At 39.8% G+C, this 15,781-nt stretch overlaps 1 protein-coding gene across 1 annotated transcript; it reads left to right on the top strand.

The window, feature by feature from the left end:
* Positions 1-1,214: 1,214 nt before the first annotated feature.
* On the top strand, positions 1,215-15,101 carry LOC310945019 (cytochrome P450 2J2-like; the record flags this gene model as incomplete). The annotated part of the gene is made up of 18 exons (XM_083910959.1): positions 1,215-1,341; positions 2,654-2,803; positions 2,892-3,052; positions 3,274-3,450; positions 4,142-4,283; positions 4,619-4,806; positions 4,890-5,031; positions 5,287-5,457; positions 8,015-8,018; positions 10,231-10,435; positions 10,529-10,691; positions 11,653-11,802; positions 11,891-12,051; positions 12,296-12,472; positions 13,426-13,567; positions 13,914-14,101; positions 14,185-14,326; positions 14,926-15,101. 18 exons carry the CDS (start codon positions 1,215-1,217, stop codon positions 15,099-15,101), a joined length of 2,766 nt encoding a protein of 921 aa, XP_083767085.1.
* Between the last annotated feature and the right edge of the window lie 680 nt (positions 15,102-15,781).

Here is a 15,781-nt window from a genome sequence, read left to right on the forward strand (position 1 = left end):
AATGAGCGGCTGTCAGACAGACGGTGGTTAGCTTTGACATTGTTGCAAATTAGCAAAACATTTGAGCTGAGTTCTCCATAGTTCCTCCTTAGTGGGGCAGCGTCGTCATATCACCGTCTGCACCGCGAGTTTCACACACACACACACACACACACACAACACACACAACACACACACACACACACAACACACACACACACACACACACACACACACACACACACACACACACACACACACACACACACACACACACACACACACACACACACACACACACACACACACACAGGAACATGACCCCCGGAGGGATGTGTGTGTATTCTGTGATTGGGCCTAACATGGATGGTACATGGTGTTACTGCTAACTTGGAATAATTATTTTAGAGTCACCAATTAACAGTGTTTTGATACCTATTTTCCCAGAGAGCAAAGTCCAGTGAAACATTTGCTGTGCTGTAAAGAGCTGTACATAAAGGTTCTCCCTCCCAACACTAGCCTCTTATGCCACAGAAGAAGCCAGGAAAACACAGTTAGACAGACTCGAGACCTTGATTGCAGAATGGATTCAATCTTTCCTGTAATTGGATCCTATGTTGACTGGGATGTCAGGAGTCTGCTGCTCATCACTGCAGTTTTCATCATCGCTGCAGATTATGTTAAGAACCGTCGACCAGAGACCTTCCCTCCAGGTCCCTGGGCAGTTCCTCTTTTGGGCAACATATTCAGTGTGAATTATAGCAGGACCCATGAGAGTATGACACAGGTAGATCGACAGATACCATCTAAAGCTGTAGTCAGTAACTTTCTATTATATGCTCCTAATGGCATCTGAAAGATTCAAAATGATCATGAACTCTGATCAAACTGTGAAATAAGGCTGCACTGATCAAATATGAAGCAATATTCTGTTATTGCTTTGCCTATTTCTGGCATAAAGTTATTTCAGAAACAAATGTTAGTGAACTGTTTAGCCGTAAAATGAGAACGTTTGAGACCAAGTCGAGACAGACTTTCTCAGTTATTTAAGGTCATTTATGGCAGATTCTTTCATATGCTATTTGGAATACAAAGGGAGCAGCAGGTGGAGGTAGAGCTACATGCTTTTCACAGATCATCCGTCTCATAGTGCTGTCAGGATATATTAACAATTCTTCCCCTCTCAAATCCATTCACAGTTAGCAGGGAGATATGGAGATGTGTACAGTATGAGAATGGGCCAGACATGGGTGGTGGTGTTAAACAGGTTTCAGGTTCTGGAAGAAGCCCTGGTAAATCAGGGAGACAGCCTGGCAGACCGCCCAGCTCTCCCTCTGGTGCACGACATATCCCAGGGACTAGGTGAGAGGACGAACCACACACACAGATGCAATCACCTTCAACTTTATACTGTTATAGTAGCTACAGCTTTCTGAACCAGTATGGCCAGAACACATTGGCTATTAGCCTGTTTTCCAATGCAAGGGACTAGCCTAATATATGTAATTAATGTTGGTAAAAATCATGTAGATAGAGTAGCATACAGTCAAATTTCTTATGTCAAAGGTTAAAAATAAAGTTGCTATGTGGCTCGAGAAATGTATCGCTCAAAGGTCAGGTAGGCCAATTTATTAATTACCACATTGAGTTTATCCAGCAAAAGTATTATATATTCCAAAGTCATCATCATTGTAGGAGCCAAAAATGGTATATTTGTTTATCCTGCATTCATTTCATTTCATTAGTTTCCCTGACATATAATTTTGTTTTCATATATAATGTTTTGTTTTCAATAAACACTCAAAACTAACGTTGGGGAAAAAATGATATTATACGAGTGCGTCGGACAAAACCTTACTGAGCCTCCAAGCGGCTTGTTAAATGGACAATTAGTCGCTACAATCATCATCATCACTCATCATCACTATTTAACTCTAGCTATATGGGAAAAACAAGCCTCACTGTTTAAACAGAAACATGTTGAATTCATACAATGAAGGAGGCTTGAATATGCTTGGTGTCCATTCATCTTCTATAAGTGTAAGGTTGAACTGGATTAAACATTTTATTAAGAATAAATATATAGAAAATGAAACATATTTGCATTTATTGAATTTCCATGAAGTATATAAAAGATATAATGACATATGAAGTAAGCTTAAAAAAACAAACATGTATAAACCATACATATATTGACACACGTGTAGACCATATACAAATTCTATGTTTATTTTATGAATGCATTTATGTTAAATTATTTTGGATTTATTCTGAAGATATATTTGACATGGTATGTGGGACTAAGATTAAGATTTCAAGATTTTACAGAGATTTATTTAAATGTAGTGAATGTTTTGTTGTTTTTTTCAATATGAGGAAATTATCTGGACAGAAGCTATGTTTTTATTTAAAATCATTTTATATAGTAAGATTTATATCCAATATTCAACAGCTCAAGCATGTAATGAAACTGAAATACTAAACGGAATAATAATTCCTAATTTTAATTGGAATATACATATATGTAATCCTTCTCCTCTTTTGGTTCTTTTTTAATGTTACTTATTGTAACAATTAAGTTAACACTTTAATGTGTGAAAGAATATTCCACAATTTCCATCTACTTAAATTGAACTTCAAAAAGAAAATCTACCTTTCATGTAATTCCCATCAGGTGTAGTTTTCAGTAATGGCCACATATGGAAGCAGCAGCGACGTTTTGCACTTTCAACCCTCAAATGTTTTGGACTTGGAAAGAATTCATTTGTACCTGTCATCTTGGACGAATTTACATATTGTGCAGAAGTCTTCAATAGCTATAAAGGTAAATAGTGAATACTCAGTGACACATTAAGAATGATACACAATCAGAAATACACAATTAGTTTCTAATTTTCTGTTTAATTGTGGAGGTAAACCATTCGATCCACACTTCATGATTAACCACACTGTCTCCAACATCATCTGCTCCCTGGTTTTTGGTCATCGCTTTGAGTACAGCGATGAGAAGTTCCTGAAACTGATGAAGTGGTTTTATGAAGGTCTCGAAATTGAAGCCTCCATCTGGGCACAGGTACAGCATTTCCAAGTTAGAGATGTGATCTTTATATTGTATACCATGCTGGAATGCATTCTTCATTGTGTTTATCATTTATGGCTCTGTGTTGAAGGCTACGCACACAGCTCAAGATTTAAATACGATTTCAAAATTTGGCATTGATTGTTTCAAATAGAAAGTATTTCACTGAAATGCCTCATCAATGTATTCTAGTTTCATTCTGCTTTACTCTGCAGCTTTACAACGCATTCCCTCTGCTGATGAGATGTTTACCAGGGCCACATCAGAGAGTCCAGCACATGTGGAATAATGCAAAGGACTTCATCAGAGAAGAGCTTAAGGAGCACAAACAGAACTGGGATCCCTCAGACCAAAGAGACTACATCGACTGCTACCTGAATGAGATTCAGATGGTGAGTGGTACTACATGAAGCTTTTTTGCTCTTATGACATATCGTTCATGAAGATCAGGGTTATTAATGGCCCTTTCAGACACAAGATGATAAGGGCACCACTAACTCTCTGTGAAAACCTGTTATTGCCAATGGCTTGCACCATGCTACTACAGCTTTTCACTGTTGAATACTAGGGGGCCTTAGTAAGCTTGTGCTGCGCACACTGAGGGCCCTGACATTCAACTTCCTTCAGAAGACTTGGGCCATGCAAAGCACGTGGCCAGAGGCTTGGAGGTCCACTGACAGTCCAAGGCCCTGGAGCACTGCCCCCACTGGCCGGGTCCATAATCCAACAATGATGATCACAGTTCCTGTGACCATCATATCTGCTTGTTTTACATCAGACATATCAGCTGTTAATGTGTTGTACTGACAAAACGTTTCAGTGTTGCACCAATCCTGGATGTGTTGAGAAGTGAAAAGACCTGATGAGCACTTTTGCCATGGCGTCTGCCGTACTGCAAAATCTTTGAAGGCCTTAACTCCCTTTACAATATTTCAAAAAGTACATGGTCCAGCATATATTTAAGGCTTTTTCCTTGACTAACCATCATAAGTGATTATGACCCTTGCTGAAATAGCGCTGACATGTAGTTGTTCTAAATTTTTTGCAGCACGTTTTCACAAATGTATGTATCTATGTTCTCAGAATGAGGGGAAGGCTGACAATACTTTTGATGAAGAAAACCTGATTATGTGTGTCTTGGATCTGCTTGTGGCTGGCTCTGAGACCACATCCACCACCCTGCGCTGGGCTGTCCTCTACATGGCAAAGTACCCTGAAATCCAGGGTAAGAAACACTGACCAGGCAAATAAAGATAATTGTATTTACTCAAAGATATGCAAAACATATGTGTTGGTGGTCATTTTTCAGGTGTAAAAGTAGATACATACATTTATTTTTACTCTAAGGGAAATTCTGCATTCACCAGAGTCCTTCACATTTATCACAAATTTTGTGAGACAAATATTTTTCTGTAAAAATAAGCTACTGTTTATCCTCTTATGATCAACAGGAGCACCAATTATTCTCTTCACTAATGTGTTAGTACTGCATTGTGCTTCATCTTTCCATGAGTCTTTTGCAGCCTGTTGATGAAATACTGTTCCCCTCCTGTTGCACAGAAAAGGTCCAGGCTGAGATTGACGGAGTCATTGGACAGTCCAGACAGCCGTCTATGAAAGATTGTGCAAACCTGCCCTACACTGACGCTGTCATACACGAGGTCCAGAGGATCGGCAACGTATTTCCTCTTGGTCTGCCACGTTTTACCACCAGGGACATCCAGCTGGGAGGCTACACAATCCCAAAGGTCAGTTGTTGTATGCTGTTTTTATGTCACATACATTACCATGTTGAGTGTGTATGAATTGTCTTTCTGATTCCAATCCCCAGGGAGTTACAATAATCCCCAATCTGACGTCGGTGCAGTTAGACAGGAATGAGTGGGAGACGCCCAACACCTTTAACCCAGGACACTTTCTGAACGAGGAGGGCAAGTTTGTGAAGCCACCTGCTTTCATCCCTTTCTCTGCTGGTGAGGAGCAACACAATATATTGTTTCATCAGAGCCTTTACCTGTTTATACCTAGAGCCTGGAGCTTGTCCCAGCAAAATTTCTCAACATACAGCTAAATACTACACTAAAATGTGTTTCTGAAAACATGTGAGAAATAGGCAATACAGTAACAGAATATTAAGTCACAGCGTGGAAAACTATGCTAATCCCATTTCTTCTAAAACTGCTAAAACTGTGTGTCAAAGCAATTTTCAGTTTATTTTCCTGTCTCAGGTAAACGGTTGTGTCTTGGGGAGAAGCTGGCCCAGATGGAGCTATTCCTCTCCTTCACATTCTTCATGCAGCAATTCACCATATCCATGCCTGCTGGGGTGAAGCCTGTGATGGACTATCGCTTCGGTGTTACTCTGGCACCGATTAAATATGAAATCTGCATAACCTCTCGCTAAGAGTAGCTCTGATGTAGAAAATACTTAAATGATAGTTTAATACATGATTATATCACTGTATCCGGGTCTTGGGAATATATCAAACTGATATGTGGCTTTAATTGCTTTAGTAACCACAGGGATTTTTAAGGCTAGTTAGCTGAACCTAGTTTTACTTCAGAAAATAAATCTTCCCCTGAAAACAAACAGCTACTCAAGATACCAGTGAAATACACTTAGCGAATGTTTATTAATTGTCAAATACTGTAGGTGTGTCAGTCATGTGCTTAGACATAACCACGTGGTTGTAAAGTAATGTTAGAGCATGTATTTAGTTTGCAAAGGCACAGGAGCAGGAGAGGCACATAGCCAGGTATTTACAGAAACAATCACCCCCTAACACAATTCAAATACAACAATTTGTTGCAAAGCATTCAATGAAAAATAAAAAAATAAAATGATAAAGCCGGCAAAATAAAACCCTTTGTTCCCAAAGTTACTGTTGGGGCCCTTTTTTTCCCTTGGATCCGTGTCAAGTGTATCAGTGTATATTTGTTTTTGTTCTACCACACAGTCAGTGAGGAAGAGGGATGTTGACGACTGTGACGTCATCTAATGATGTCACAGGAGAAAAAATAACCTGACCGAGTGACCAAGCTAGGAGCACTGTTTCAGCATTTACCCTCCCCTGCTTCCCTATAAGCTAGCGTCCAGCCTGCTGGCCTACAGTCAGTACTCCTGTCTGGCTCAGTCGGCTTTGTTATTAAAGCTCCCTTTTAGTTCTTTCAACCTGCTTGCTTTGTGTTTTTTTGCATTTGAGTCCAAACCTTTTTCCAACAAACAGTGTTTAACTGTGTTAAAATAAATGTGTTAGAGTCACTGATTAACAGTGTTTGATGCCTTTTTTCCATGTATGAAGTGAGCAAAGTTCAGTGTATTCAGTGGACCTTTTCTTTGTTGGCAATGGCCAGTACCATAATGCTTCTCCCTCACAACACCAGCTTTTCAGAAGCAAGGAAACACAGGCTTTAGTTAGACACGATTGAGACCTTCATTGCAAAAGGGATTCAATCTTTTCTGTAATTGGATCCTATGTTGACTGGGATGTCAGGAGTCTGCTGCTCTTCACTGCAGTTTTCATCATCACTGCTGATTATGTTAAGAACCGTCGGCCAGGCTACTTTCCTCCAAGACCCCGGACATTTCCTATTTTATGAAATGTATTCACTTTGGATTATAACAGGACCCATGAGAGCATGACAGCGGTAGATTAACATATATAATTTAATGTACTATTAAAATGCAACAGGTTTTATGAAGCATATGCTCTTGCTCTACTCTCAAATCCACTCACAGTTAGCAGGAACATCTACTTTTACTTCAAGGGATATTCATCAGTCACCAGTGCCCTTCACATTTATCACTTACGTCTGCATTGTGCTTCATCTTTCCGTGAGTCTTTTCAATTCAATTCAATTCAAAAAACTTTATTTGTCCCCGGGGGGCAATTCCGGGCACACAGAGCAGCAAATAACGACAGCGCAACTATACAAAAACATTTGAACCTATCAACAAGAATAAAGTGTAAAAGAAGAATAAGTGTCAGGATGTTAGTGTGTTAGTACAGGTTAGAATCCAGTCACAGAGTTAGATACGGAGAACATCATCGGCGTGAGATGTAGAAAGACATGCGTGTATCAGATGTAAGGAGACATGTGAACGGGTGTATATGATGTAAACATGCAGTAGACTGTTGAAACAGGTATAAACAGAAGTACATGCAGTCGGTTGATGAAATGCTGTTCCCTACTGTCTTTCTGATTCCAATCCCCAGGGAGTTACAATAATCCCCAATCTGCCATCAGTGCTGTTAGACAGGAATGAGTGGGAGACGCCCAACACCTTTAACCCACGACACTTTCTGAACTGGGGCAAGTTTGTGAAGGCACCTGCTTCCATCCCTTTCTCTGCTGGTGAGGTGCAACACAATCTCTTGTTTTATAAGTGTCTTTACCTTGAGCTTGTCACAGCATACACTAGGACCCTACAGTGTTCCTTGTGTAATGACTGCAGATTGGTGCAGCGGAAACGCTTTGACAATCAAAAAGAGAGCACAGACAAGATAGAGTTGAGGGGTCATAGCCATGTACTTCTGAATGCCTGCCAAGGATCACTGCACTGCCATCCCAGTAATAATTCGATATTTTTCAATAGAAGGCTCCTGACATGTCCAGGCCAGGCTGGTGAATATTGGGTTTGTAAAGATGGTAATCTTCTTTTCGGATAGTGGAATTACACTGTATACCTGATGAAAGGAATTCAAGTTCTCACAGATAGTTTTGGTCACAGTGGTATTGTTTTTTTGTTTTCGTTTTACCTTTATTTATTCAGGGGGAGTACAATGAAAGCAATGCTCTCTTTTTTCCCAAAATGCCCTGATCACAGTCACGCAGTTTCACATTCACACCTAGAAGCCGCCCAGTACAACCACAGTCTCATCTGCAGGCCATTCAGCAGCCTAGTAGAAAGAACGATTTTTATCACTCTCCCGCTACCTCTACCTTTTTTGCCAGTATCGTTAGAGTTACATTTGTTCCACCATACGTCATTCACGTTACCTGATGAAAGCAACTGTCAGATATTCTGTTAAGTTTTAAGCTGTTCTTAGAGAAATGCTCTCTGGTAAGCAGTGATGTGGTGCAATGTTAACATTATATGAATAGGGCTTTTATTGTAAAAGGTAAGAATGACGTAGTGAAGCTAAAATGTGCTGTTGACAATTTGGAAGGCAATGAACAGTTTGCCATCTTGTTTCAGAATAAGAAAGTAAGTAATAAGCACAGACACAACTCAAGTGCTTTCCTCTTCCTTTGTGCTATAAAGCGGGTCGTCATTTTGCCCGAGGTGGAAGTGGGGCATATAGAAAACCAATCTAAATGTAGCTGGTGTCATTTTTCTATAGCCATTACATTGTGCAGTCAAAATGTACTTCATATTATTAAGTTAAAATGAAAATGTTAGAGTTAGAGGAGCTTTTACAAGAATGAAAATATTTGAATGATGCTTTAATACATGCTTATATCACTGTGTCAACAAGGGATATGGCGAAGGCTTCCAAAACAGAAACCCACAAAACAATAATAAATTCAGATGGGGTTCTGTTAGAAGTTGATGAGGGACAAGTTGCTTAAATCCAGAAGACACCACAGAAGCGCTATGTTGTGTCAAAAGTAGGGATGCTCGATAATGGCTTTTCTGCCGATATCCGATATTCCGATATTGTCCAACTCTTAATTTCCGATACCGATATCACCCGATACCGATATATGCAGTCTTTTTACACCAAAATTGTTAGATAACAACATCACATATCACCTGTTAAGTTTATTGTAATGCCCCACTGGATGCATACATAAATGCAACATGGCTTTTCAAATGTAAACACTGTCTATGCAAAATAAGTTATTGAAAAAAGTGCTAAAAAAGTGCCATTCATTTATTTGTTTGTGTTTTTATAGAGAGAACTTTGCCTCAAACAATACTACAGACAATATCAAAACAAGGAAGATGCATAGCTTCAGTCCAGAGTATGGCATTCCATCTGGGGTGGTCCTTGTCATATTTTGCTTTTTCTCAGTTGACTCTTTGAGCGACGACTGTGTGGTTTTTCTCTGTGTCGGCTGTTGCTTCTTTTCATCGCTTGGCTGCACAAATGTAGCGTATAACTCCGCATGAATCTTCTTGAGGTGGGTGAACAAATGTGATGTATTAAAGGAAGACGCCTTGTTTCCTCCTCTCATAACTAACACCTTGCAGTCATTGCAAATAGCAAATTCACTGTTAGTAGGTGACACTTGGAAATACTTCCAATCCACGGACATCTCATGCACCAGGCAAGCAAGCTTGTTAGCCACGGTTAGCAACCTACGAGTCTAGCGTGTTGTTGTTGTTATACTGTATGTCCTCAAGCACGCGCCTGTAAACATCCCATGTTGCATTCATGCAGACTCGGAAATGCTGAAGCCTACAGAAAAAACATCGGTTGTAAAAACCTGATACCGATAATTCCCGATATTACATTTTTCACTCAATATCGGCCGATAATATCGGAGGGCCGATAATATCGGAGGGCCGATATTATTGAACATCCCTAGTCAAAAGTGGTGTTTGTGAAAAGAATTGCAGAAGACACCCAGGTGAAGACATGCTCGGGTCCTTCATCAGAGCTCTAAAGCACTGTCCCCATCACGTATTAAATTGCACCAAATTTGCCAGGATTGGATCCTCTTCATGCAGTGATAAAAAAAACTTACAGGTGAGCTCACCGTCTGAGTCCAGGGGGTTTTGTCAGGATCCTTTGACATCATTGGCAATGCACTATATGTAGTGCTGCACGTAAAACATAAGGGAGGGTCCTTGTTTCAAATACATCCATAAGCAAAGATATGATTAGAATCAGAAAGCACTCATCTGATTCTTATAAGAGACTGTAAGAAAAAAAATGGTTAACCTTAGCTTGTTGTTTTGGATGTGAAAAAAGTACTAATACAATCGACATTACATTTTGGTAACTGCCTATTTGTATATATCTGATAAGATTAAACTTAGAGTCACTGATTAACAGTTTATTGTGCCACTTTCCATATACAAAGAAGGCAAAGTCCAGTGTAACCAGAAGGCATTTGCTGTGTTGCCAAGAGCTGTGCATAAAGCTTCTCCTTCACAGCATTTTATCTTACATGAGAAGCAAGCAAAACACAGTTAGGCAGGCTTGAGACATTGATCTCAGAATGGATTCAATCTTCTCTGTAATTGGATCTTATATTGACTGGGATGTCAGAAGTCTGCTGCTCTTCACTGTAGTTTTCATCATCACTGCTGATTATGTTAAGAACCGGAGACCGGAGACCTTCCCTCCAGGACCCTGGGCATTTCCTATCGTGGGCAACTTGTTCACTCTGGATTACAGCAGAAGCCATGAGAGTATGACAGAGGTAGATCAACAGCTGTCATTTAATGTACCATTAAAAATGCAACATGTTATACGAAGCATAATGTTCTTCTTTCTCTCTCAAATCCACTCACAGTTAGCAGGGAGATATGGAGATGTGTACAGTCTCAGAATGGGCCAGAAATGGCTGGTGGTGTTGAACAGGTTTGAGGTTCTAAAAGAAGGTTTGTTAAATCAGGGAGACAGCCTGGCAGACCGCCCAGATATCCCTCTGCTGCAGGACATAACCCATGGACTAGGTGAGGGGACGCAACACACACACACACACACACACACACACACACACACACACACACACACACACACACACACACACACACACACACACACACACACACACACACACACACACACACACACACACACACACACACACACACACACACACACACACACACACAAACAGATGCAAAGCCTGTTTATCTCTCACAGCTATTGTGACTCCTGTGATGCTCACACAGGAAAGCATTGTTGAATAAAAGCACTGTGTGATACATGTCTTTTGCCCAATCAGTGTCATAATTAGCTTTTTGTTCATAATCTATATAGTTTTCCATGTGTTTTTTTTTACCATTTGCCTGAGTATGTTGTGATTTGGGGCACAAACAGTCACATTGTTTTAAATATAGAATACCTATAAGTTATTCATGAACATATTTGTTAGGAATACACACTGAATTCACAAATAATTGGTGTGTTTTTTTTCACAGTTTTGTGAAATGCTTTTGTGCCATGTACATTTTGATCTACATATTCTCCTGTGTGATTGTTATAGAAATAATTGGATACATTCTATAAGCGTTCCTGTTGGTGTACTTCACGCATAATAACGTTTTTCCAGTTATAAAAATAACGACCATCAGTACTATAAATAAAAATAACTGTATTGTATAAAAAGCTATGACTTAAACCAGTATAACTTTTATTGAACATGGACTGATAATATTTAAAGGTGCATGCACACGCGGCCAGGCCGGCTATCACAACAAACAACAGAGAGACTCAGATTACAACAGAGGGAGAGTGGCTTCATTCTCTGCTCAGGACACCATTAATATGTACTAAGCAAATATTTGTTTGCTACTATATTAATGTTCTGAATGTCGAGTACAGCTACTTTAATACTTAACATGAAAAAGACTATTCTTTTATTTTGCTGATACCCATCTATTTCGTTTTTTTTCCTACGTTTTCCATCAGGTATTGTTTTCAGTAGTGGCCACAAATGGAAGCAGCAGCGGCGTTTTGCACTTTCAACCCTCAAATATTTTGGATTTGGCAAGAAGTCACTTGAACCTGTCATCTTGGACGAATTTACATATTGTGCAAAAGTCTTTAATAGCTATAAAGGTAAATAGTCAATGCACAGTGACACATTAAGAATGATTTACAACCACTAGTACTCAATTAGTTTCTAATTTTCTGTTTAATTGTGGAGGTAAACCATTCGATCCACACCTCATCGTTACCCACACTGTCTCCAACGTCATCTGCTCCCTGGTGTTTGGGCATCGCTTTGAGTACAGCGATGAGAAGTTCCTGAAACTGATGAAGTGGTTTGGTGAAGGTCTCGAAATTGAAGCTTCCATTTGGGCACAGGTACAGCATTTTTAAACTATTGATGAAATCTTTATGCGTCATTGTTGTCAGTGTCCTAATTTTGTTTGTCATTCACACCAGTGGATCTATTTGGTCTCAGGTAATTTGTAGTACACACACAGCTCAAATGTGCAAGATGCATGAAAGCCCTAATTAGATTTCTATATCTGGTATTGATTGTAGTAGAAAGTCTCACTGAAATGCAAATCAATATATTATTGTTTCATTCTGCTTTACTCTGCAGCTTTACAACTCATTCCCTCTGCTGATGAGACGTTTGCCAGGGCCACATCAGAGAGTTCAGCACATCTGGAATAATACAAAGGACTTCATCAGAGAAGAGCTTAAGGAGCACAAACAGAACTGGGATCCCTCGGACCAAAGAGACTACATCGACTGCTACCTGAATGAGATTCAGATGGTGAGGGACAATATCTGGGTTTGTTTTCCTTACCCTGTGTCGTCCATGATAATACTAAGTGTTCAATTCCTGTGAATGTCTGCTTGTTTTACACCTACATCAGAACCATCAGCTTATACTATCACTTGTTTAATATACTATACAATTTGTAGCTGTATCGTAGCTGCTATTGCCACTACTCATCATTGATCATGTTTGCCACCATAATTATTATCATTTTCATATTCCGTCACCTTAGCTGTGCTTGTTTCTACTATTCTGTTGTATTAACTGCCTTAACATATACGTTATATTCACATTACTATAAATATTATAGTTACTGTTAGGCTTTGCTTGCATCTCTGGAAGTGTGTCTGTCTCTCTCTGTCCATCTGTGTGTCTTTTCTCTCTTTCTCTCTCCTTTTCTTCCTCCCCAACCGGTCAAGACAGATGGCCGTCCTCCACAGAGCTGGGTCTGTCTGACGTTCCTGCCTGTTATAGGGAAGGTTTTCGTTGCCACTGTACTCTACAGAGGAATTGTTGGGTCTATGTAAATCATAAATAAGTCATTGAGTGTGGTCTTTACCTACTCTGTAAAGTGTCCTGAGATAACTTTTGTTATGATTTGACACTATAAATAAAATTGAATTGAAATTGAATCAGCCAATAATGTGTTGTACTAACACAACCTTTTATTGTGGCACCACTCATGACCTGTTATTTGGTAAAAAAGTGACATGGCTTGATAATGCACTTTTGCCATGCCCTCTGTCGTTCTGCAGTATCTTTGAATGCCTTATCTCCAAAAGTGCACACTCCTTTTAATAACAAAGCAAAGCCCTTTCACTATTTTACAACCTGAAAAGTTAATTAACCATTATAAATGATTATGCTACTGGCTGTAATACCGCTGACATGAAGTTCTAAATTATTTTACTGCACGTTTTAACACATGTATGTATCTATGTTCTCAGAATGAAGGGAAGGCTGACAATACTTTTGATGATGAAAACATGGTTATGTGTGTCTGGGATCTATTTCTGGCTGGCTCTGAGACCACATCCACCACCCTGCGCTGGGCTTTCCTCTACCTGGCAAAGTACCCTGAGATCCAGGGTAAGAACACTGGCCAAGCCAATAAAGCTTATTGTTGTTACTCAATAATGTGCTAATGAGTAATACAAAATCAAGTTTATTAGTGCCGTTAAAGTTGCATACGCCATGTAAGTGCTTTTCAGCCAAGGTGACAAATATTGCATAATCATCAGTGAATAAATACTTTTGTGCAAAAAATATTTTTTCTGTAAAAAACAAAAAAACAAACTGTATTTCCTCAAAGTTGCAAATCAACAGAAGCACCAATCATTATCTTCACTAATGTGCTAGTGCTTCATTGTGCTTCATCTTTCCATGAGTCTTTTGCAGCCTGTTGATGAAATACTGTTCCCCTCCTGTTGCACAGAAAAGGTCCAGTCTGAGATTGACAGAGTGATTGGACAGTCCAGACAGCCGTGCACAGGAGATCGTGCAAACCTGCCCTACACTGATGCTGTCATACATGAGGTTCAGAGGATGGGCAACATAGTCCCTCTCAGTCTGCCTCATGTTACCAACAGAGACATCCAGCTGGGAGGCTACACAATCCCAAAGGTCAGTTGTTGTATGCTGTTTTTATGTCACATACATTACCACGTTGACTCTGTATGAATTGTCTTTCTGATTCCAATCACCAGGGAGTTACAATAATCCCCAATCTGACATCGGTGCTGTTAGACAAGAATGAGTGGGAGACGCCCAACACCTTTAACCCAGGACACTTTCTGAACGAGGAGGGCAAGTTTGTGAAGCCACCTGCTTTCATCCCTTTCTCTGCTGGTGAGGAGCAACACAATCTCTTTTTTTATTTGTATCTTCACCTGTTTATACCTAAAGCCTGGTATTGTCCCAGCAAAGGACACTTACACTTGTGTAATGACTGCAGATTTGCAGGGAGCTCTCACGTTCAAGAAGAGAATAGAAACAAGATAGAGGCCAGGGATCATACCTGGGCCTGTCTTGTGATGAATGCCTGTCAAGGATCACTGCACTGCCATCCTGATATTAATTAGATTGTTTATGGAAGGCTCCTTACATGTTCAGGCCAGGCTGGTGAATATTGTTTTGGGTTTGTAGAGATGGTAAGCTCCTTTTCACATAGATGGAAGGAATTAAAAAGATCAGGAATGGCTTTCATCATACTTTGGCCCTACTTAGCACCAGCAATGGTGATGTCTGAGTATGATTTTAGTGAACCTCAGACCTCTTGTCTAGCCCTAAAATCCAGACAAAATTTCTGATGGCTAGTCTGCACTTCTACTTCTTACAAAGGCCTTATGAGAGTGCCTACCACTGGGCCTTAAATGAATTTGACCTCTTGGCCAATACTGTGTTTCAAAGACATTTTCAGGTTGTGTCAGTTTGTTTTCCTGTCACAGGTAAACGCGTGTGTCTCGGAGAGAACCTGGCCCGAATGGAGCTTTTCCTCTTCTTCACCTCCTTCATGCAGCACTTCACCTTCTCCATGCCTGCTGGGGTGAAGCCTGTGATGGACTATCGCTTTGGGGTCACTCTGGGACCGATTCAATATGAAATCTGTGCAAACTCACGTTAAGAGTAGCTCTAACCCATAAATTGTTTCATTTTATTATCTTGTGTTACCTTTCCTAGTGGGCTCCAAACCATGCTTGTGATAGTTTTAGCTTATGGCTCAATTGTTTGATATTTCTGTAAAGATTTTATTCATTTACAAAGTTGACATGAGTCACTCTGTGTACCCTAAAACATTATTATAGCAGAAATGATTAGAAATGACAAAATATCATGTACATAATCATGCATAAATGAATGTTCTCAAAATCTTATAGCAATTAAGCCTCTTGAATTCATTAATCCTAGGATTTATCAGGTACCTGTATTAGTCAAATATTTTTATTGGTCTCTTCACTGAGGTGTGAAATGCGTGATAAATCTAAAAAATATCTATGGTCGATGACATGCCCAAGATCATATCAGTTTCTACATATCATACATTTTATTTTGAGATTCAATTAATTATGTGGTGTTGCTCCAGAGCTTCAGTCTGTGTGTCATTATCCGCTAAGAGATATAAGCCTAACATACAGAGGTCCATGCTGCCACCTGGGTATCAGACCATGGAAAGGAACCAATTTGTTGTGAGTCATCTGCATAACTAAAGCCATGTGAGTAAATAACAGAGCCCAGTGACTTGGTGCACAGAGAGAAGACAATGGGGCCAGGAACACAGCCCTGAGGGACCCGAGTAGTGAGGTT

The sequence above is a fragment of the Echiichthys vipera genome (genome assembly GCF_963691815.1).
Source record: "Echiichthys vipera genome assembly, chromosome: 3".
NCBI lineage: Eukaryota > Metazoa > Chordata > Actinopteri > Perciformes > Trachinidae > Echiichthys > Echiichthys vipera.